A 24,550-nucleotide genomic window follows, 5' to 3' on the forward strand; every position below is an offset into this window, starting at 1 on the left:
CTGGCCAGGGCGAGCTAACTTCTCTTGATCACCACTGGCCATGTCAGTGTCTGCATTTGGAATACATGTGAAAAGATCTAATTTGCTTTAATACTTTAGCCAGTTATGATGCCACTGGTCAAGGTAACAGAAGTATTAGCAAAAGTCAAGTGGATTCATGATTTTAAATTTAAGTCAGCTTAATAATGAAGTACTGAAACACCCTAAAGTACTGGAGAACAAAGAAAGTTATCATCCTGTTTTCTATTTTATTTTTATTTTTTTTTAAAATATATTTTATTGATTTTTTACAGAGAAGAAGGGAAAGGGATAGAGAGTTAGAAACATCGATGAGAGAGAAACATTGATCAGCTGCCTCCTGCACGCCTCCTACTGGGGATGTGCCCGCAACCAAGGTACATGCCCTTGACCGGAATCGAACCTGGGACCATTCAGTCCCCAGGCCGATGCTCCATCTACTGAGCCAAACCGTCCAGGGCCTATTTTATTTTTAAATTGTAAGATATAGTTCACAGTGATTCAGTCTAGTTATTGCCTCAGATGGTTAATGCTTACCATCATCCAGCCTGGAAGGCTTGGGTTTGGGGTTGTAACTTGAATGTCCCAAGACACCTGCATTAGACCTACTATGTGCAGGTCGCTTTTCCTGGCACTTTGTACACATCATCTCATTTACTATTCATACATGATCTCATATAGCTCTCCTCACAATCTTATAAATGAGAAAACTCAAAGACGTTAGGTGACTTGCCCAAAGTTACACAGCTGGTAAATGGTGGGGACAACCCAGATCTGTCTAAAGACCAAGTACTACACCAGGGTGCTACCTAGATACTTACTAAAAAGCAATTACAAATAAAACCATTTACTGGGCCTTAGTTCAAGGTAAACCCAGTTTCTCAAAAAAAAAAAAAACAACCACAAAAAACTAATGAAATATATAGCGGTCAAGCAAAGTACTCTTTCAGAGAGAGAGAGAGAGAGAGAGAGAGAGAGAGAGAGAGAGAGAGAGAGAGAGAGAGAGAGGAAGAAGAGCAGCTTACATTGGAAGAACAAACATCATGAAAAGGCATCCATAGAAATAAGACTCCCAATTTTCCGGTGAATGTGGCACCTGACATTTAAAATGTACCTCTCCATACTTAAAGCTTTCTTGTGTGTTTTTTTCTTATTAATCCTCACCCTAGGATATTTTTCCATTGATTTTTAGAAAGAGTGGAAGGGAGGGGGAGAGACACACTGATTGGTTGCCTCCTGCAGGCTCCCCGACCAGGGCTCGGGAGCTAGCCTGCAACCGAAGTACATGCCCTTGAACAGAATTGAACTCGGGACCCTTCAGTCTGCAGGCTGATGCTCTTTCCATTGAGCTAAACTGGCTAGGGCTCCTTTTGTGCTTTTTGTTAGGGTCTGGGGTGGCATAGAATACTACTGACACTATATAAACCACAAGGAAAACAGTTTGCAAAGAAGTAGAAACTAAGATGTAGGGTTGATAGAAACATAAGCAAGGAAACGACCAAGGTAACAATGCTAGAGCCTTCAGGATCCCGCATGTAGCCACAGGGAGAGGTTGTGGGGCCCAGACATCACCGCTGCCCATGGTTTCTTCTGCTCGAGGAACGAGTATGTGGTTAATGCTGACACTTTCACAGGTTGTCACAGGAAGGTTGGGGAGATAATCACTTCCTATTAAGAGCCTATGGTAGCAGAGAATTCTGACCAATCCACTCATTAGAAAACAGAGCTCCCAACTAGCTTATCATGAAGCTTAGCTTTCTCTATGGCTATATAAAGATTGGAAAGACGTCTCCTCAACTGAGAGGTCTCCTCAAATATTACTCAACTTAAAATTCAAGTTTCCACCTATTCATTTTGATCATGGGACTAGAGACATAGAGAGCACAGACTCAGACATTTGGATTATGGGAACATTTCAGGCAATAGGAATCTAGTGTTAGAGTTTAGACACTGGCCCAAGCAACTGCCACACACAAACATGCACATGCACACACACACACATACACACACACACGCAGGCACACTTTAGTGCTTGTCTGGGTTACTCTTACTCATACAACAAGCATCTGCTATATTTATAGGTGCCTTTTGCATGGACAGCAGTAGACCAAATACTATCCTATATAATAAAAGAATAATATACAAATCAACCGAATGGCGGAACGACCAGTTGCTATGATGCACACTGACCACCAGGGGGCAGACGCTCACTGCAGGAGCTGCCCCCTGGTGGTCAGTGCGCTCCCAGAGGGGGAGCACCGCTCAGTCAGAAGCTGGGCTCACAGCTGGTGAGGGCAGTGGCGGTGGTGGGAGCCTCTCCCACCTCTGTGGCAGTCAGACATCCCCCAAGGGCTCCCAGACTGTGAGAGGGTACAGGCCAGGCTGAGGGCACCCCCTGTCCCAAGTGCATGAATTTTGTGCACTGGGCCTCTAGTATGGGAAATAAAAAGGGAGAAGGAATATTTTCGACCACCTGTTACATACCAAGCATCATGATTGCCATTTTCACATGAACTTATTGCTTATAATAATGCAGCTAAAGAGGTATTACTCCTACTTTATAGATGATAAGATAGGCTAGAGGACAATAAATGACTTGCCTAATTAAGCATAACTGGGAAGTTAGCAGGGCTGAGATTAGAAATTGTTTTATCTAACTCCAAAGTCCATGTTCTTTCCATTTTACCATGTTGGTTTCCAAAAGAAGTGTGACCACCCTAAATGAACTTGGCATTAGCTGAAGGACCTGGAGCAAGCAAAATCTACATGTAGCAGGAGGTTGTACATATGTAGATGATGTGCAAGTGGTGATGGTGGCGCAGAGCATGAGGAAGGACTCTCTCACCTCTTTGGTCAAACTCCAAGGGACAAATAAAGACCCAGAAAGTGGAGTAACAAAAACTCTCTCTTCTCTCTCTCTCTCTCTCTCTCTCTCTCTCTCTCTCTCCATATATATATATATATATATATATATATATATATATATATAATAAAAGCATAATATGCGAATTAGACCAGATATCCTTCTGGACAACCTTTCGGACAAAGCCGTGGCAACAGGGGCTGAGGCAGAGGCAGCCACTGCGGCGGGTGGGGGCCAAGGCAGCTGCCAGAGGCGGCGGGGGCTGAGCCCCTTGCACAAATTTTTTTTTTTTAATTGATCTCAGAGAGGAAAGGAGAGGCAGAGAGAGATAGGAACATCAATGATGACAGAAAATCATTGACTGGCTGCCTCCTGCACGCCCCATAGTGGAGCCCGCAACCCAGGGATGTGCCCTGACTGGGAATCGAACCATGACCTCCTGGTTCATAGATCAACGCTCAACCACTGAGCAACACTGACCGGGCTATATATATTTCTTTTTTCCACTCACTGCTGGGCCAATGGAAAGGTGAATTCTTAAAAGCAATTTGAAAACACCTATCAAAAATCTTAGCATTTTACATAGCTTTGATTTCTACAATTCCCTTTAAGGGAATTAATCTGACGTTAATAATTATGAATGTTTAGAAAAAAATACACACACATACATATACACAAGGTTGTCCATTGCCAGACTGTTTATACTGGTAAATGTGAAAACTAGAAAATAACTTAAAAACCTATCAAAAGCAAGTTAATTACATAGATTTTAAGGGAAGGAGTAGATCACAGCACTTAAAATGAGGAAATTCAAAGTCCGCCAGTCATGAGTTATATTCTGTGCAACCTGCTAAGTGTGTCTTTGGCAAGTTAACCTAACCTCTCTGAGCCGCAGTTTTCTCAGCTATAAAATTGGGATAATAATAATATCTAAAATCCATAGAGTTATTAAAAGATAATGCATGAAATGTTCTTAACATAGTGCTTGGCATGTATTAAACTCCATAGCAAACATAAACTATTGTTATGGTTTTAACAATAACCATGGAATACTATGCAATAATATTGAAGTTCTAGATTAAATGACAAAAAAGTATTAAGACCTGTTAAATGAGAAAATCAGGTCATAAAATAGTATGTAAAGTATGAACTTATTTAAAAATATATATTTGTCGCCTATCCGGTTTGGCTCAGCGGACAGAGAGTTGGCCTGCGGATTCGGGGGTCCCAGGTTCGGTTCGGTCAAGGGTGTGTGCCTTGGTTGCAGGCACATCCCCAGTGGGGGGCGTGCAGGAGGCAGCTGATCGATGTTTCTCTCTCATCGATGTTTCTAACTCTCTATCCCCCGCCCTTCCTCTCTGTAAAAAATCAATTAAATATATATTAATATATATATATATATATATATATATATATATATATATATTTGTAAAAAAGACTAAAATATATCCACTAATTGGAATTATGGGTGATTTAAATCTTCTTCTTTTTAAAAATTTGTATTTTCTATAATGAAAGTGACTTGCTTTGGCCATAATGAAAAAACTCTCTCCTATGAAAAGGGAAGGTATGCCTGGATTGAGGGTGGAAAGTGAACTGGAGGATTTCTTAACCATGCGGTTCCGTGGGCCTCCTGAAATAGATCTACATTTTAATGACTGAGGAAAAAAAGAACAGATTTGAGGACTGTTCTAGCTATTTCAGAATGTCTTTGGGGGATAGTAACACCACCTTCTAAATTAGTACATGTTCACAATCTTGAAATCTAATAGAAATTACATACTAGACTGTAAGAATATTTAATTTGTTCAGTTTCTTCTTTCTGTTTTTTTCTAAAACTACCACTAATGAGCAAAAAGCTAAGTGTGTTTGACTTTAGAGACTAGATTCTTTCAACCAATGATGTGTTCAGCTCTAGGAAAAAGGACATAGTGAGGGGCCCAACGGTCCCTTTAAAGCAGGGGTGAGGAACCATTTTTATGACAAGGGCCATTTGGACATTTATAACATCATTCCCAGGCCATTCAAAATTATCAACTTAAAAATTAGCCTGCTATATTTGGTCAAACATCTAATTAACTCACCCCTAATGCCTTGGCAGGGCAGACCAAATGATTTCGTGGGCCTTATATGGCCCACGGGCTGAATGTTCCCCACCCCTGCTTTAAAGAAAGCCATAAATTAAAAAAAATAAAAATTCTACCTGTAAGGCCATATTTAGTCATACTGATTTCTAAAGATTTATGGAACTTACATTTAAAAAACAGAACTCTTCCTATTTCCACAAAACACTTCAAACAACTCCCTTTTTTAAGAATCAGGAGACTTGATTTTATTTCTTGCTTCACTATTATAAAGCTTTACGGCTTTGGGTATATTATGAAAAAACAAAACAAAACAACTAAATAAACACACTCGATGATAATTACTCTTGAATATTCAGGAAGAAATATACAAAGCAGACTGGGATACTTGGGCTGGCTGCTCAACCTGTTTTCTTCCCTGTAGGGAAGTCATGGTGTCAGACCAAGAAAAGCTGAAGACAAATATCTACCAGGATGCGTGGGAATGTTTGAAGAGCTCATAATCAAGGAAGCATGAACACTCCTGTGAACCTAGTAGTACTGGGCACACACGGACTTACTGCTCCTCCACTTTTGAGCAAATCACTTAAGCTGCCTTGCCTCAGTTTCCACATATTCCAAAATGACTTACTCCTATACTGTATGTATGATATGGTGCAATCCTGCAGAGAGACCTGAGTTTGAATTCTGGTTCTGCCACCTGCTGGCTAAGAGATCATGGACAAGTGACTTAACTTCCTATCATCTCACAGAGCCTATCTAAGAAAATAAAGCAATATGGGAGGGAAAAGTAGTCTAAAAGGTAATTTTTAACATCACTTTTCAGCAACACTACTATAATCTCAAAGTTACAATTTCAGAGGAACCACTAAACTCTCATATTTCACTTCCTCCCCATGGGCCTGGCCTGCTTAAGGCCATTTGTGCGTATGTTTTCTACTAACTTTGCCCTTCTGTGTTTTCCTCTCCTTTTCCAGCAGCAGGGCTCTTGCCCACACCTGGGGGAGCGAATAGGTGGGTGTGGGCATTTCCTGATTCTGACCTTTCTTCAGTCAGCGCCAGATGCCACTTAATGAAGTAAGAAGCCCTGCTGTTAGTACCATCGAGGAGCATCACATCCTCCTCAACAGCACTCATATGTATGCACCTAAAGACCCCAGGGCCCACGATCCTGCCGCTTCCTATAAGACTCAAGTCTCCTGCTCTAGCCCACCAGCTCCACACAGCTCAATCTGTTCAGTACAGTTACCCATCTTTTCTGTTGCCGCCATCCTTTGGTCAAATGGGTGTCTACAAACTTTACTAGTAGTTCTTTCTTCTTCCTGCCTTCTTCAGCTTCAAAGTCATTCAGGGAGTACAGCAAGTCCTCAAAGAACATTGTGTCATTCCGTGTCGTTTTGTTATAATGCAGTGGGAACTTAACTCTTGTTTATATCAATTAGCTTATGGTAAGACTGGTTTCATTATATGTCCTTTCATTTAAAGTAGCAACATTAAGTGAGGACTTACTGTACTACTGTTAAGCAAGGACTATGCTATGCTATGTAGACCCAAAATGGAATAAGCTTCAAGTTGTGCAAAGCTTAATAGGGGAGGCGGAAATGGAAAAATAATTGTATAACAAAATAGAGAGGTAGTCTATATACTGTGGTGTCTTGAGAGAGAGACACTCTGGTAAGACAAAACATGATGACACTGCAAGAGACTTAAAAGAGCCAAAACAATCTCGAGAAGGAACAAAGGTAGAGGACTCACACTTCTGATTTCAAAGCTTTCTACAAAGCAGTATAGTACTGGCCTAAGTACAGACATATAGATCAAAGGGATAGACCTGACTGTCCAGAAGTAAACTCATATATCTATGGTCAACTGATTTTCAATAGGAGTGTCTAAAGGGTAAAGAAAAGTCTTTTCAACAAATGGTACTAGGAAAGCTAGATGTATATATGCAAAAGAAAGACGTTAAATCCTTGCCTCACACCATATACAAAAATTAACTCAAAGTGGATAGAAGGCCTAAATGTAAGAGCTAAAACTATAAAATGCTTAGAAGAAAATGTAATTTTGGATTATGCAATGGTGTCTTAGATGTGGCACCAAAAGCACAAGTATCAAAAGAATAAAATAGATAAATTGGACTTTGTCAAAATGAAAAACTTCAGTGCTTCAAAGGTCATGAACAAAAAAGTGAAAAGACAAGCCATAGGAAAAAAAAACATATTTGCAAATCATATTTCAATTAGTGGTCTAGTCTCAGACTTTTAAAGAATTTTTACAACTCAACAATAGCAAACCACCTAATTTAAAAATGGGCAAAGTATCTCTATCTTTATCTTTCTCCCCCTCCTTCTCTCTCAGTCACTCTTACATCTGCTATGTCCCTATCTCTGTCTTTGTTTCTCTCTCCCTTCCTCCTTCTGTCTCTATCTCTCTCTGTCTCTCTCCCTCTCTGTTTCTCTTTTCCTTCCTCCCCTCCTACCCCACTTCCGTGCTGTGTATCAGGCTAGAATCAGCCGAGGCAGCCATAAATAGCAATGTGCGCCTGCAGGGTGTGTATCCAGCTCTCACTAGTTCCTAGAAACCTCCCTCTGAGTTCCTTTGCACCCTACAGCCACCTGCCCATCCCCTCGGCCATCTCTCACTTCTTGGTCTCTAAGGCACCCAGGTTTTGGGCTCCTGGCATTGGCAAGGTGTCAGGAGGTACTTCCCCTGCTTCACCTCCTCCCATCCCCTCCACTGAATTAGAAAAAAGCTGAATTAGAAAAGTATCCCAGATCATGTTAAAAAAAGAAAAAAAAATGGGCAAAGGATTTGAATAGACATTTCTTCAAAGAAGATATACAAATGGCCAATAAGTATATGAAAGGTGCTCAACTTCTTAGTCATCAGGAAAATACAAATACAAATTGAAAGCACAATGAGATACCACTTCACTATTATAATGGCTATAATTTTAAAAAATAGTGTTGGTGAGGTTGTGGAAAACTGAGAGCCCTCATACACTGCTGGTAGGAATGCAAAATGGTGCAGTCACTTTGGTAATGCCTCCAAATGTTAAACATAGAGCATCACATGACCCAGCAGTTTCACTCTTAGATATAATATATGCAAGAGAACTGGGAACATATATTCACACAAAAACTTATACATGAATATTCATAGCATTAGTCATAATAATTAAAATGTGGACACACCCAAATGTCCAGTGACTGATGAATGGATACACCAAATGTGGTATAATCATACAGTGGAATATTATTCAGCCACAAAAAGGTACGAAGTACTGATACATACTATCCCATGAATGAACATTGGAAACATTAGACCAAGTGAAGGAAGCCAGTCACAAAAGCCACATACTGTATGACTTCATTTATGTGAAATGTCCAGAATAGGCAAATCCATAGAGACAGAAAGTAGATTAGTGATTGTCAGGGAAACAGGGCGTGACTGATAATAGAATAGGGTTTCCTTTTGGTGTAGTAAAGACATTCTGGAATTAGACAGTGGTGGATGGATGGCCCTGTGAACACTGAATTATAGACTTTAAAAGGGTGAATTACACCTCAATTTTTAAAGGGGGGCAGACATTTCTTAAAGGACGTGCTCACGAGGCAGACAATAGTGGGAAGAGAATTCTAGAAAGAACAGAATGAGAAAAGGGATGGAAACCACAAAAAAACAATGCATTCAGGGACGTGAAAGTGGCCTGGAGACTGTATTTAGGTATATACACAGGAGTTGCAGAACTAACAAAGTAGGGAAGGGACAAATAATGAAAGCCCTACATGCTAACCAATGAGAAGGTCACAGGGTGCCTTCAATGAGAATCAGGTGTCCCCTCAGGAGAATGACGTAACTAAATTGTTTGGCTCAATCCATCTTGTCAAACTCAGTATCATCCAACACCTCCACTCTACTTTGGTAAGCCCAAAACTCTCTTTCTTATCATTTATAAAATACATTTCTTTTAAACTTAAAATTTTTTTAAATTTATTTAAGAGAGAGAAACATCAATTTGTTGTTCACTTACTTATGCATTCATTGTTTGTTTCTTGTATGTATCCTGACTAGGGATCGAACCTGCAACCTTGGCATATTGGGACAATGCTCGAACCGACTGAGCTACCCAGCCAAGGCTTATAAAGTACATTTATTTACAGCACCAGTTATTCTAAGTACCCCCTCCCCTGAATATAAACTTCTTGAGGGCAGGTTTCCCTTGTAAGTGCAAGTACAGAGTACCCTGTGGAATTCTAAAGGTGGCAATTTTGACAAAGTTCTGATTTTCCTCACTTTACAAACCTTTGTTCATACTGTCACCCTGTTCAAATGCTCTCCTAATCACAAGTTAGTTCAAAACTGCACCATCCTTCATGGCCTATTTCAAATGCCACTTCCTTACAAAGGCTCTTATCTCCCCATCGGGATATAAACTCTCCCCTCTTTGAAAGAGGGAATATTTTTGTGCTTTTCTATGGTACTGATTTTCTTACGGTACTGTATTGCAGTTATTTGGGCATCCCTCTCATCTCACACATCTCTTGCCCCACACCTTCTGGAATCTCAGAACCTTGAGATAAGATCTACTAGTATATCTTTCCAAGCTTTGCAACTCCCAGCACCGTGCTGGGTAGAGTCTGATTTGAACTGTTCAATTAGCAGCAAAAATGATGGAATCAGAGATAGTAATAAGCATGATTACCAAACAAAAGTTTTTTAAAATCCTAGAAGAAACTACACAAAACAGGATGCAGGCACCAATAACAGGCTGTATGTTGAATCACTCTGACCACTTGGCTTGTTTATATCTAGTCATTTTCATCACATGGATTTCATTTTGCTAGAACTCCAGAAGACTCAGACAAAGAGCCATAGCCTCCCAGCCGCTGCGTTCCCAAGCCTGTGGTTTTCCTATGATATAAACAAAAGATTCGGGAGGTATGGTCTCTGTTAGTATTTGCTGGTGTGGGTCTGGGGGAGAAATGAGCAGTAGGGCTAGGGGCAGGGGGCTTGAGGGAAACCCACCTAGTGAACTGACAAGTTCATATAAGCAACACCTGGAGTGTTAAATCCCCTACAACTGTTGTTTTACTAAAAGAAAAAAAAATCCCCTCTTCTTTGGAAAATGTAAAAGTTCTTTCACCAGCTGCATTCCGATCTACAGTGTGTGGCAGTTCAGGAGAGATGGCAGCTGGAACAGATCATGCTCAGGATACAGTGAGTGTTCACCAGCAGCCAGGGATGAACCCACAAAATGGATCTTTAGAGCCACGTTCCTTTAAGAAAATGGGTGAGCCTCAACCTGCCTGCTCAGAGTTGTCTGCTTGTAAACACTGAGAATACTGGAAATGCACATTGCCAGGATTGGCGAGAGGATCCACCTTTTGAATAGAAAAGCTGTGACATCAGCTTTTCAGGACTCCCCACTTAGCTTCATAAAACCCTGAAGTCTAAGCTTCGGGTTTAATCCTATTTTTGTTAAATATTTACAATCTACTACAAAACCAAATTCAGACCAAATGTCTGCTAACAAAACCTCATGACACAGCCATTCCTCCTGACAAGAGGGAGAGAGGGCTAGCATCTGCTGGCACCGGGTCAGTCACTCCCTTTGTGCTCCCTCCTCACAGCGCCGGAAGCAGATGCCTGACTTCTCATACAGAGAAGGTAACTTGGGCCCTGAGAGGTTAAGTCATTTGCTCAACACCCTGCCCCCGCCCTCCCCCCCCCCCCGAGGAAAAATGAGGGGAGTTAGGCCTGTCTGACTCCAAAGCCAGTGTTCTTTCCACTGCGCTCAGTCTGCTACTGACCAGTATACCCCAGAGAAGTTCTTTCTCCAGAATCTGTAAGAATGCTACAAGAGTCTAAGACTAAAATAGGCATTGGCAAACTTTTTCTGTAAAGGGCCAGATTGTAAATATTTTAGGCTTTGCGAGCCATATGGTCTCAGTTGCAATTACTTAATTCTGCCCTTGTAGCCAAAAAGCAGCCACAGACAATATACAGGGTGGGGCAAGAGTAGGTTTGCCGTTGTATGTGAAACACAGAGTTGATTCTCCTCCCTTTGACCCCTCTAGCCCACCCCCATCCTCACCTACACCCCAGGCCTTGGGTTATACATATATACATACAAGTTCTTTGGCTGATCTCTTCTCACCCACCACCAGACTTTATTCTTGTATTATTATTTATTAATTACTGTATATTTTTCCAAACAAACAACTGTAAACCTAATTTTGGCCCACCCTGTATAGATAGATGAGTATGGCTATGTTCCAATAAAACTTTATGTACAGTGGGGCCTTGACTTACGAGTTTAATTCGTTCCGTGACGGAGCTCGTAACTCAAATTACTCGTATGTCAAATCAAAAAGTGAACGAGTCAGACATGTGATGCTGGGCTGATGTGGCGTTCACTGTGACGTTCACTGCGCCAACTAGCGGTGGGGTATCTGAAGCTGGCTCGTAACCCGAATTTTAGCTCACAACTCAAAGCAAAAAATCGGCTGAGAGACGGCTCGTATCTCGAAAAACTCGTTAGTCAGGACACTCGTAAGTCAAGGCCCCACTGTACACCTTTATTTAAGACTTTATTTGCACCTTTCGGCTCTCTGAGCAGCACCATGGCAATCGGCAAGAACAAGTGACTTACAAAAGGTGACAAAAAGGGAGCCAAGAAGAAAGAGGTTAATACATTTTCTTTTTCTGTTAATCCTCATCCGAGGATATTTTCCCATTGAGTTTTAGAGAGAGTGGAAGGGAGGGGGAGAGAAAGAGAAACATCGATGTGAGAGAGACACTTCAATGTGAGAGAGACACATCGACTGGTTGCCTCCTGCACACGCCCCGACCAGGGCCAGGGATCACGCCTGCAACTGAGGTATATGCCCTTGACCAGAACTGAACCTGGGACCCTTCAATGTATGGGCTGATGCTCTATCCACTGAGCCAAATTGGCTAGAGAGGTCGATCCATTTTTCAAGCAAGATTGGTATGATGAGAAAGTACCAGCTATGTTCAGTATAAGAAATATTGGAAAAGTACTCGTCACGAGACCTTAAGGAACAAAATTCTATCTAATGGTCTCAGGGGTTGTGTTTTTGAAGTGAGCCTATCTGAAACGCAGAATGATGCAGTTCCATTTAGAAAATTCAAGCTAAGAATGTTCAGGACAAAAATTTGCCTAATTTCCTTGGCATGATCTTACCATGGACACTAAATGTACTCCATGTCAAAGAACGGCAGACCAGCCCTGGCTGGGTGGCTCCGTTGGTTGGAGCATTGTCCTGCACCAAAAGGTTGTGGGTTCATTCTAGTCAGGGTTCATACCTAGGTTGTGGGTTCAATCCCTGTTCAGGGCTCATACGGGAGGCAACCGATTGATGTTCCTCACGTCGATGTTTCTCTTTCTCCTATTCCTTTCTCTCTCAAATCAATAAAAACATATCCTCGGGTGAGGATAAAAAAAAAAGGTAGACCATGATTGAAGCTCATGTTGATGTCAAGACTACTGATGGTTATTTGCTTCGTCTATTCTGTGTTGGTTTTACTAAAAAACGCAAGAATCAGATTTGGAAGGCCTCCTGTGCTCAGCATGAACAGGCCCACCAAATCTGGAAGATGATGATGGAAATCATGACCCAAGAGGTGCAGACAAATGACTTGAAAGAAGTGGTCAATAAAGTGATTCCAGAGAACACTGGAAAAGTCTTGCCAGTTCATTAATCTGCTCCATGATGTCTTTGTTAGAAAAGTCAATGCTGAAGAAGCCCAAGTTTGAATTGGGGAAACTCATGGAGCTTCATGGTGAAGGTAGCAGTTCTGTAAACGCTACTGGGGATGGAGACAGGAAAGCTGAATGAGCTGATGGATTTGAGCCTCTAATTCAAAAATCTGTTTAAAATTCGGACTTAATGGTGACAAATAAGAAATCCTATTTGTGATTACAAAAACAAACTTTATTTACAAAAACAGGCAGTGGGCCTAATTTGGCCCACAGGCTGCAGTTTGCTGACCCCAGCTCTAGAAGGTTCTACAGTGGATAGCTTAATGTTATTTGACTTATAAATCAATAAAGAATTGCCTGTTCCAACTCAATTAATCAACAAACATGAGTCTTCTATGTTCTATATGGTCCATGCATTAAGGAATTTAAATCCCTTTAGGAAGAAAGACACAGGTACATAAAAGCCAAATAGCAACACAAGGCAGCATGTGGTAGGTGTCAAAGGAGGGCTGAGAACTAACTGATGGGCAGCTAAGGTAACAGAACACCAGGGTCCACAACCTGATTAAACAATCCTGCATGGGCACCAGAGCTCAGAAAGAATGAGAAAATCCTCTCAGTGGGCAACAATGAAGATGAGCCAGAAGTTACTAACAAAAGCACCCATTCTGGTGAGACCACTTAAAGTTTTCATCAGCACGTATCAGATGCTAACCAAAGTTAACATCTCCTTTAGACTTACCAAACCCATCTGCTCCCCGTCTTGTTCTCAAAGGACAAGAGATGGGCCCTAGCTGGTTTTGCTCAGTGGATAGAGCATTGGCCTGCGGACTGAAGGGTCCCGGGTTTGATTCCCGCCAAGGGCACATGTCCAGGTTGCAGGTTCAATCCCCAGTAGGGGGCATGAAGGAGGCAGCCAATCAATGATTCTCTCTCATCACTGAAGTTCCTCTCTCTCTCTCTCTCTCTCTCTCTCCCCCCACCCATCTCCCTTCCTCTCTGAAATCAATAAAATATATATATATATATATATATATATATATTTTTTTTTAAAAAGGACAAGAGATGGACCTAAGGTATAAGATAAAATGAGCACTTTGGGAGACTCCTTGAGGTCCTCCATTCTCCTCCAGACTGATACTCTAAGCCAGGGGTCCTCAAACTACGGCCCACGGGCCACATGCAAATACAAATATTGTATTTGTTCCCGTTTTGTTTTTTTACTTCAAAATAAGCTATGTGCAGTGTGCATAGGAATTTGTTCATAGTTTTTTTTTAAACTATAGTCCGGCCCTCCAATGGTCTGAGGGACAGTGAACTGGCCCCCTGTTTAAAAAGTTTGAGGACCCCTGCTCTAAGCACTGAAGAGCTTGAAGACGTTCCAAGCAAGAGCTGATAGAAACCATCTGGGGTCACCCTTGGATGTCTGGGAAGCAACTTCCCAAACCCTTACCTTGCTCATGGCAGTCAGGGCCGGGTCACAGGCAGCATCCAGGTCCTGAACCAACAACTGGATGCTGTTCGAGATGACACTGCAAGTCAAACAAATTCGTAGGTCAAAACTTTCCAAAAGAGGACTTTTTAAATGACACAGCCCTCCCAAATGTTTTAGGCACCCGTGTAAAATGAGATTCATCATTTCATCAGAAACTCAGTACACTCGAGTTTCACTTCAAAAGGGAATCAGTGACGAGGAACACTGGCTCTTTCTTCATTCTTGCTGCATGTCCCGGTCTTATCTAGGTGTGTCCTCACTGAGGACACAAAATTCTTCCTATTCGCTGCACCCAGAATCTCTCTTCACTTCTACCTCCAAAAGTAAAAGGAGAGGAAACGACTTAAGAAAACTTTAATTTTTCCTCAAAAAGTGGTGATGAGAAAGCTCAGCCTATCCCAATCTCATGTAATGACCACGAAAAAAATACTGCTAAGAAACACCAGGGAAAGAACTACTTCGAGAAGGCTTTTCAGTTTGAACTTGTTGGACAGACACCCCACCTCCCCCAACCCAAACACACACACACACACACAGCTAAAACCTGGCTGCTTACAGTGTATACCAGATATTTCCAATCAGTGTGCCATAGCACACTGGTGCGCTGCAAGATTTTTAAAACATGCAATACCTGACTATGTAGCCAGGGACACTGACCTCTTTTCCCTTAGATTGGCAAATTAAAAAAAATGACAACAGCCAACACTAGCCTTCTGGTGTAAATAAATCAAAATTATACCTACTTTTTTGTCAGATCAGCAAAAAATATATATATATATATATATTGTTTGGTGTGCTGCAAAAATTTAGTAATTAGTTTATGTGTGCCAGGAGATAAAAGGTTGAAAATCACTGTTTTATATTGTATTACAATTTTTTGTTTGTTTGTTAATCCTCACCCGAGGATATTTTCCCATTGTTTTTTTTAGAGAGAGTGGAGGGGGGTGGGGGGAAGAGACAGAAAAAGAGAAACATCAATGTGAGAGACACATCGATTGGTTGCCTCCCATGCGTCCAACCAGGGCCAAGGATGGAACCTGCAACCGAGGTAGCTGCCCTTTATGAGAACAGAACCTGGGACCCTTCAGTCCGCAGGCCGACACTCTATCCCGAGCCAAACCGGCTGGGCGCTGCTTTATATTCTAAGACACTGGAGGTGGGGCTGGCCCCCTGTGGATTTAGGAGGCAGATAGGAGGCCTTGGATCTGACCTTCCCTCAGGGATGTCCAAGGGGGCATTCTTTTTGCTATTCTAATAGTGAAACAATATAAACCTAGACGCTAATAACGGTTCTATCTGAGGAGACAGAATGGGACGCAGCCGCACCAGCTCCTCATGGTTCTTCTTGGTGGCTGGTGGAGGATGACCCCGATCCATCAGAAGGCCCTGGAAGCCTCGAAGGCTCTGCAGTGGCCTAAGGCCCCTAGCCTGAGACATGCCGCTCTGTGCAGGGCAGACCATGAGCAAGTGTGTGCGAGGTACATACGTGCTGAATGTGTCCATTTCTCCAGTCAGATTGATTCGTTCAGTCAGACTTACATCAACTTTTTCTTTGAGTTTTTCTTCCAGCTGTTAGAAAAGAAAAACATGCTTAATGATTATCCAAATAAGACCGTAATAAGAACACTTAACATGGACTGAGTTTGATGATTCAAGCATAATTCCAGGCCCTTTTCCTGCATTGACTCATTGCATTCGCACAACCCTAGGAGGAAGACTCTATTCCTATCCCCATGTTACAGATGAGGAAATGGAGGGTGACCCAACCAAGACAGTAAGCGGAGGGACCAGGAAGTAAATCCTCTAGGCCCTGTGCCCTTGAGCACTGGGTTGTAATTGTCTCTTATGACACTCTGACAATTTATTTCACTGATTATTTTTAATCCTCACGTGAGGATAAGTTCTTATTGATTTTAGAGAGAAAGGTAGGGAAAGAGAGAGAGGGGGGGGGAGGGAGAGAGGGAGGGAAGGAAGGAGGAGGGGAAGGGAGGGGCGGGGAGGGGAGGAAAGGGAAGAAAGAAAGAAAGAAAGAAAGAAAGAAAGAAAGAAAGAAAGAAAGAAAGAAAGAAAGAAAGAAAGAAAGAAAGAGAGAGATTGATTGGTTGTTTCTTGGATGCTAGATGCTCCCCAACTGGAAATTGAACCCGCAACCCGGGCATGTACCCTGACAGAATCAAACCCGCGATCCTTCGGTGCATGGGACAACGCTCCAACCAATGAGACACACTGGCCAGAGCCATTTCACTAATTTGAAAAAAGACCCTGGTTTTTAGGATACTCACTACTCATCCACTGCAGGCTCACTCCCCAACATTGGAAACCTCTGGTGGTGGGTGGCAACAAAATCAGTATTAAAGTCTTCACTGAGTGCTCCTACACACCACCCACGGGGTTAAGGTGTTGGGGATACTGAGGTGAAGCAAAGAAGCAGAGTCTCTGCCGTCAGCAGTCTACAGCCTAAGAGAAAAACCCTGGCCATGCTCCCAGCGCCTCGAAAAAAAATATAACTGACCCGGAATTGTAAATATCTCCAACCATCCCAGAAACTGATTCACCGAGCACTCCCAGACCTATTTATTACACAAACTAACGAATGTGCTGCCTTAAATTTAAAAAATGCTCTTAGGGGTGCATAAATTAGTGTAAGCTTTTTGGAAAGCAATTTATTTAAAAAGCAAAAAATTAAGTATATACAACCTTCAAGCCAGCAATTTCAGATCTAGGAAAGTACTTTAATGAAATAATGAGGACAATGTACAAAGATATGCAAGTATTCTTTGCAGCATTCATGAACTCAACCAATATTTACTGAAAGCTCATTTTGTACCAGGCTCTGTAAAAGAGTAATGGAGTTATTCAATGAACAAAACAATAAGATTCCGTTCTCATAAAGCTCACTTTCTAATGCTATTTGTTATTGAAAAACTGGAAACAATCTACACGTATATTTACAAGGGACTGATAAAACAAATTATGGTGCAGGCTTACAATGCTTAAACTCGCCAGCAGCCTCTGCCTACCACACTGAAAATGAATCCAAACTTCTAACCCTGCTTTGGGTCCTGTCTCTCTCTCCTGCCACATCCAGCTTCCCCCCTTGCTGGCTTGGGTTCAATTACATTGACCAGTTAAAGTTTTGGAAATACCAAAGTCTGTTCCCCGTCAGGGCCTTCCAACTTCCTACTTCCTCTCTCTGAAACACTGCCTAGCACCCCGCTCTCCCTCCCCCAGCTTCTCACTGGGCAGTCTCCTTCCCAACCCTCAGGTCTCTGCTTCAATGTCACTTCTCAGAGAGGCTCTTCTCTCTATTTTAAATAAATATTTTTAGAGAAAGAGGAAGGGAGAGGAAAAGAGAAAGAGAAACATCGATATCAGAGTGGATGAGCTGCCTCCTGCACACCCCTTGCTGGGCACTGAGCCTGCAACCTGGGCATATGCTCTGACCGGGAATCTAAGCAGCAACCTTTTGGTGCAGGGACGCTGCCCAGCCAACGGCCCCAGAACAGGCCCTCTGTCCCCTCTACTTCTGTAGGCAGCTCCCTCACTAGCACTGCGACACCTGTTTCCTTCTTAGCACTTACCACAAAACTGAAGTTACATATTTATTACCTGGGGTCTTCCATCAGTTCTAAGTTCCATGACAGAAAGAAACTTAGCTACTTTGTTCACCACTGTTAATTAACATCAACCACAGCACTTGCTTCATAAAGATCTCCTGAATGAATGGGTTAATGAATGAATGAAATACCCCATGCAAATATTAAGTGTAAAAGTGTAACAATTCATGAACCAATATTGATACATTATTGGCTTTTGTTGTTAATCCTCACTGGAGGATATTTTTCCTTTTTTTTTTTTTTTTTGAGAGAGTGAAAGGGAGGGGAAGAGACAGAGAGAGAAACATTGATGTGAGAGAGAGACATCAATTGGTTGCCACCCACAAGCACCCTGATCAGGGCTGGGGATCGAGCTGGTAATCAAGATACGTGCCCTTGACCAGAACTGAATCCAGGTCAGCGGGCCAATGCTCTATCCACTGAGCCAAACCGGCAAGGGCTTGGCATTGTTTATAAAATTTTATTGCTCGGATTTTTTTTTTTAATAGTCTTTTTAATATATTTCAGAGAAAGAAAGGGAGAGGGAAAGAGGAATAGAAACATCAATGATGAGAGAATCATTGATTGGTTGCCTCCTGCATGCCTCCTAGTGGAGATCCAGCCTACAACCCGGGCATGTGCCCTGACCGGGAATAGACTGTGACCTCCTGGTTCATAGTTCAGTGCTCCACCACTGAACTACACCAGCAGGGCAGTGCATGATGTTTGCCTGTCTCTCCTTTTGTAGTATCAGTAGCCATAGATGGTCAATGCCCAAATCCATTATTCCACTGGGAAGTGTAAACAATGATATTCCAGTCCGGCCAGTGAGTATTGTCCCATGAACCAAAAGGTCACAGTTTGATTACTGGTCAGGGCACATGCCTGGGTTTCGGGATCGATCCCCAGTGAGGGTTGTACAGGAGGCAGCAGATCCATGTTTCTCTCATCTATGTTTCTTTTTAAAAAAAATATTTTCATTGATATTTTTTTAATCAAGGAAGGGAGAGGGAGAGATAGAAACATCAATGATGAAAGAGAATCAATCATTGATCTGCTGCCTCCTGCATGTCCCCCACCAGGGATCATGCCCGAAACCCTGGCATGTGCCCTTGACTGGGAATTGAACCCGGGACCCTTCAGTCTGCAGGCTGACACTCTATCCACTGAGCCAAACTGGCTAGGGCTCATCGATGTTTCTATTTCTCTCCCTCTCCTTTCCTCTCTCTGAAATCAATAAAAACATTAAAAAAATTCTAATTCTATCTTTTCTTCTTCATTAACTAAAATTCGGCTATAAAGAGGTACTTCCCATTGTCCACTATTTGGTTATCCTGAGGTACAAGTCAGCTAGGAAAGGCAGGACAAGAATGTCCCCTTTATTTGCCACTCTTTAATTCATTCCCACGGTTTCTTAGGATCTTCAAATGTGAGAAATAAATTTTTAAAAAATCATTATAATCAAACAGATAGAATAATATTTGCTGTTTCCATCCACTGTGGCTCATGTTCTCACCGATGTTCCCCTGTCCCATCTCTGACCAGCAGGACTTATCCAGGTTGGCTCCCCCATGAAAAGCCACTGGAACCTCTACCCTGCTGCCAGCTCAGCGGCCAGGCCTCCGTCCCGATAGCTACGCTGACAATCCGGTCAGGGAACACGTGAGAAGCAACCAATGACTGTGTAAGTAAATGGAACAATAAATTGATGTTCCTCTCTCCTCTTCCCCCGGCACCTTCCCCTCTCTCTCAAATCAATACATTTTTAAAAAGTTAAAAAAGGAAATAACTTAAAAATAACACAACCCTCCAAATTGCTAATATGATTATTTGAGGGTGATGGGATCAAGGGTCATTATTTTTATAGCTTGTTTTTGTACCACAGTTATTTTACTTTTAAAATACCATTATTTAACTGTGTGTATTCTTTCTAATTCTGCACAGAATAGTTCACTAGTGCTTCTTCCTCAAAGAACTCTGGGACCCCTTCCTTGGAGGTCCTCACAGATATTGGGAGTCCTGGGGGCTAAGTGTGTGAGAATAAACCAGTCATCATTTCTGTTCAAGAGCAGTTTAGACAGCCGCCATGTTGGACTGCGTGACTTGGCAGCTGCCATTTTGGCTGCATGGCTTGCAGCTCCGGTGGGGCCAACATCTTGAAATGGCAAAGGCCAACCTCTCCCTTTGAATCAGCCAATCTCGAAAGACTGCACCTGAGCTCCAATCAAAAGCAAGGGACAGGTCATGTGCGCCAGGATTAAAAAGCCAAGCAGACCACAAGCTCAGTGCGTGCTCCCTGACCACGTGCTGCACACCCTCCTGCAGGAGTAGAGACATTTGCCTGCTGCCTGGCTCCCAGGTCTGCTTTGTGTTCTACCAGGACCCCTGAAGTTGGGGACTTGCCTTATTTCTAACAAGTGGATTGCTGTCTCCGGCTCCAAGGCCAAACCCTGACAGATCATCCCCTGTGTGACTCAATCTACCCACGTCCCCAGGCAGAGCATGCTACTGCCTGGCCTCTGACTGGCTTAACCCCACTGTGAAGTTTTAGGGGAAACACTGCTTATCTGGCTGTTCTGTATTCTTACTCTGGCTCACAGGGGTTCCAAGCTGTCCCGTCTGAACCTTAATTCATGACGGCCTTCCTACGTTCTAAACATGTGTAAATAATAAACCCCCAAAAGGGGAAGAGCAGCACCTTCCCCAATTGCGTCCTTTCTTTGGCTTTAGGTGAATTCCAGAGCAAATGTGAAAGGGCACTTTTAATCCACATCTAAGGCTGAATGGTAAATTATTCTGGGTCTTCCTTCTTTTAATGAGGAACTCCAGTAGAGGCATCACCCTTTCCTGCCTCACAGTTCCTGAACGTCAACATCCAAACAATGGTTGTTTGTTTAGGCAGATTGAGACTGCTATGTAAATTCCAGGAGACACATAAAAGCCCAAAGGATTCTGCTTAGCCCAGTAAGACTTCTGAGAATGGAATAACTGCCGTGACTCATCACCACCAGAGCCTGGGTGCTAGTACCCTTCAGTCTGTTCCTGCCTGTCTCATACAGGAGATGGGGCTACTGACCTACTTTTGGGAGGGCATGCCCTTTATGTAGCTTACATAACTCCGGGGAAGAGATCAGTCATACTTCCTTGCCTGGGATCCTTTAACAAGGCCCTTCTGTGATGGCCGTCTTCTGGCTGGACAGCCAGCAGTTTTCCTCTGTGGGAGGCCAACTAGTCTGCCCAAGGTTTTATGAGACCTTGTTAGGGCACATACTTTTTTTTCTTTCATTTTTAGGGCCCATACTCTTACCAACTGAGCTAAGGGGCCGAGACGGTCCTGGAAAAGGAGGTGGGGAGCGGGCGGCCAGGCGGCTCACCTGCTGGGTCGTGGCCAGACAGTACTCTGCTGTGCTCAGGATGCTGCAGATGAGGCAGAGCTCCTCCAGGGTGAACTTGGCTGCTTCGGAGCCCTCCTTTTCCTTGAGGAGGCTGCTGATGGTCAGCCCTCCACTGCTGCTTGTGGTTCTGAGGAAAGGGAACAGGAAGTAGTCAGGCTGGGACTTCTCATTTGCTTCCTGAACTGGAAACTGCACATTTTAAGAAAAGAAAGGGGGGAAGGAAAGGTTGGACATGGCCCAAATAAACCCACATACAACAAGTCCTTTCCTATTGACCTCACCTTGACTATCATCTGTTTAAATTCTCAGACCATCAGAAATAGGAAAAGATGTTTCCAACAGTGAGCCAGTAATCAGTCATATTTACTGTGATGACTCTGATACAGAGGAGGCTGCTGAACACTGGCTGCTTAGCTTGGCATTTCCTGATCTGTTGAGCTCATTCAGGATCATCTGAAGCACAAGAGCTGGCTCCCCAATTGTTTCTCTCAGTCAAGTAAATTCTGCACAGAAATTTGCATGTGGTGGTGGAGGGGTACAAAAGTGCACGTTAAGAAATGGTTCCTGCCCAAACCCCCACTGTCTCAAGAAACCAGAAGACATCTCATCGCTTCCTACTGGGGTCTAATCACACACTCACAAAATGTCAAAATGCGGTTATAAAACTTCCTGCTATTTCAACCATGAGTGCCTAATTTTTTTTAAAGTAGATAGAATTCAATGGCATTTATCTTAAAAATTAGCCCCAGCTGGTTTGGCTCAGTAGATACAGCATCAACCTGTGAACCAGAGGGTCCCAGGTTTGATTCTGGTCAAGGGCACGTACCTTGATTGCAGGCTCCTCCCCAGCCCCAGCCCTGGTCAGGGCTTGTGTAGGAGGCAACCAATCAATGTGTTTCTCTCACACTCATGTTTCTCTGTCTTTGCCTCTCTCTTCTACTCTCTCTAAAAAAGTTTCAATGGAAAAATATCAAGTGAGAATTAACAACAAAAAATTAAAGAGAAATTTCTCCTTTAAAAAACCTGCCCAGTTACTGATAATCAAAGGTATGAAAACACTTTAATTCCCAGGACTTGTAAGAGTGGGAGGGCGCTGGCACTCCTGTCCACTATAGATTAGGAGCGTCACACCGGACAGCCCTTCTGGAGGTGTGTTTCAGGAGCTTATGAAAATGTCCAGGTGATTTAAGCCAGCAGTTCCACTTCTGTTCAAGAACGCTTTTCTGAGTGTTATTTAAAATAGCAAAATAGTAAACCCAACCCAAACGACCAATTAAGAGAATGATCAATCATAATCCCAGAAGTTAACTGAGGTTCTTCCATTTTTGACTGCCATGGCACCATTAAACATGTTTTGATGAATATTTACTGTCAGGAGTGCCCACTATTCTCTGCTGGCCTCCCAGATCCATTTTCTGCTCTTCCCTTCTCTATGGCTCAGGAGACTGACTTCCACAGACTTATCATCATCCAGGTTCCTTGGCCCTCAGGCTTCCTCCTGTTGCGTTCAGCCAACGGGAGATGCAGCAGGAAGTCAGAGAGGTACAGGGGAGAGAAGTCTGAGCAATAGTAGTCCTCCAACTCCCTCTGCTTCAGCGTGGTCCTGGCAGTGACTGGCCCTCTACGACTAGTTTCTGTGGGGCAGACCTTTGTCCTCAGCCCTACCTGTCAGTGAGTTTCAAAGCAGTAATAATCACCCACTACTATATATGGATGCCTCGGAGTCCTCTGTTGGTTCCTTCTACCTTACCCTTGTTTCTGTGACTACTCAGCAGCCTCAATCCTAATAACATCCCAGCTGAGCACATCGTTGGCTTCCTGCTGGGACACTGGCTAACACACATGAAAAAATGCTCCCAGGATGATGTTAAGTGAAAGCAGCAAGGTATAGCCCTCACTGGTTTGGCTTAGTGGATAGAACATCAGCCTGTGAACTGAAGGGTCCTGGGTTGGATTCCAGGTCAGGGCACATGCCCGGGTTGCAGGCTCGATCCCCAGTCGGGGGCATGCAGGAGGCAGCCTATCAATGATTACCTGTTATCATTGATATGTCTATCTCTTTCTCCCTCTCCTTTCCTCTATGAAATCAATAAAAATATATTTTTTAAAAAAAGAAAGCAGCAGGAAATAAAGCTATAATAAGCAGTACAGTCCCAATTCTGGTAAACAAACAAAGAAGAGACACAAACACACATATTATATATATAAATAAAGAATGGGCCCTAACCGGTTTGGCTCAGTGGATAGAGCATTGGCCTGCGGACTCAAGGGTCCCAGGTTCAATTCCGGTCAAGGGCATGTACCTTGGTTGCGGGCACATCCCCAGTAGGGGGTGTGCAGGAGGCAGCTGATCGATGTTTCTCTCTCATCGATGTTTCTAACTCTCTATATCTCTCTCCCTTCCTCTCTGTAAAAAATCAATAAAATATATTTAAAAAAAAAAAAAGAATGGAAGAACATATACCAAAAAGTTAAACTTGTTTTCTCTGGGTGGTGAGATTATTGGTGATTTTTCTTTTCAATCTTAGTGCTTTTCTGTGTCTTCTATGAACTTCTATTACTTTGATCATCAGGACAAAAGTTACTAAAAACTTTTAAATGGTTTCTATCACAGTCAAAGAAATTCTCATTGGTAAAACATATCTGCTACTTCAAATGTCTTGTAGAGCACATGGATTTTGTTTTCTTTCCTCCAAATCAGTGGTTCTCAATCTTCCTAATGCCGCAACTCTTTAATACAGTTCCTCATTTTGTGGTGACCCCAACCATAAAATTATTTTCGTTGCTACTTCATAACAGTAATTTTGCTACTGTTATGAATCGTAATGTAAATATCTGATATGCAGGATGTATTTTCATTGTTACAAATTGAACATAATTAAAGCTTAGTGATTACTCACAAAAACAATATGCAATTATATATGTGTTTTCCAATGGTCTTAGGCGACCCCTGCGAAAGGGTCGTTTGACCCCTAAGGGGTCGCGATCCACAGGTTGGCGACCTACAGGTTGAGAACCACTGCTCCAAATAATGTAAAACTTCCATGTAGGACACCTTTTAGTGACAACGACAGAAACTAATTCCATAATTGTTGAACTGAGCCACGGGGATGATTCATAATCACTAAATTTCAAAGGCTTACCTTAGATCATATTCTATAACAATTGAAATTGCTATAGTATAACCAGAACATCTAAAACCCTAGTGTAATGATTCATTTATTTCAAGCAATAACAATGTAACAACATTAGTGACTATGGTGAAGTCACTATAATTAGGAGCTGTGCTATGCAACTCCCTACCCCCAAATCTCACTACGTCTTTAAACATTAGACTCTATCCAGCATAGCAAGACACACATACCATAGG

General features: G+C 42.6%; 1 protein-coding gene and 1 pseudogene across 2 annotated transcripts in view; one reads left to right on the forward strand and one right to left on the reverse strand.

Moving 5' to 3' along the window:
- VPS53 (VPS53 subunit of GARP complex) overlaps nucleotides 1-24,550 on the reverse strand; it is a 150,873-nt gene that overhangs the window by 24,403 nt on the left and 101,920 nt on the right. The window contains exons 15-17 of the mRNA XM_081109366.1: nucleotides 21,160-21,307; nucleotides 15,676-15,758; nucleotides 14,148-14,226 (exon numbers count right to left, since the gene is read on the reverse strand). Coding sequence (XP_080965492.1) covers nucleotides 14,148-14,226; nucleotides 15,676-15,758; nucleotides 21,160-21,307 — 310 coding nt within the window. The remainder of the gene's footprint in view (nucleotides 1-14,147; nucleotides 14,227-15,675; nucleotides 15,759-21,159; nucleotides 21,308-24,550) is intronic.
- LOC308532566 (small ribosomal subunit protein eS1-like) lies at nucleotides 11,592-12,830 on the forward strand (annotated as a pseudogene). The gene is made up of 3 exons: nucleotides 11,592-11,611; nucleotides 11,930-12,213; nucleotides 12,445-12,830. The product of its transcript is annotated as a small ribosomal subunit protein eS1-like (transcript).

The sequence above is a fragment of the Myotis nattereri genome, assembly GCF_964212035.1.
Source record: "Myotis nattereri genome assembly, chromosome: 16".
Classification (NCBI taxonomy): domain Eukaryota; kingdom Metazoa; phylum Chordata; class Mammalia; order Chiroptera; family Vespertilionidae; genus Myotis; species Myotis nattereri.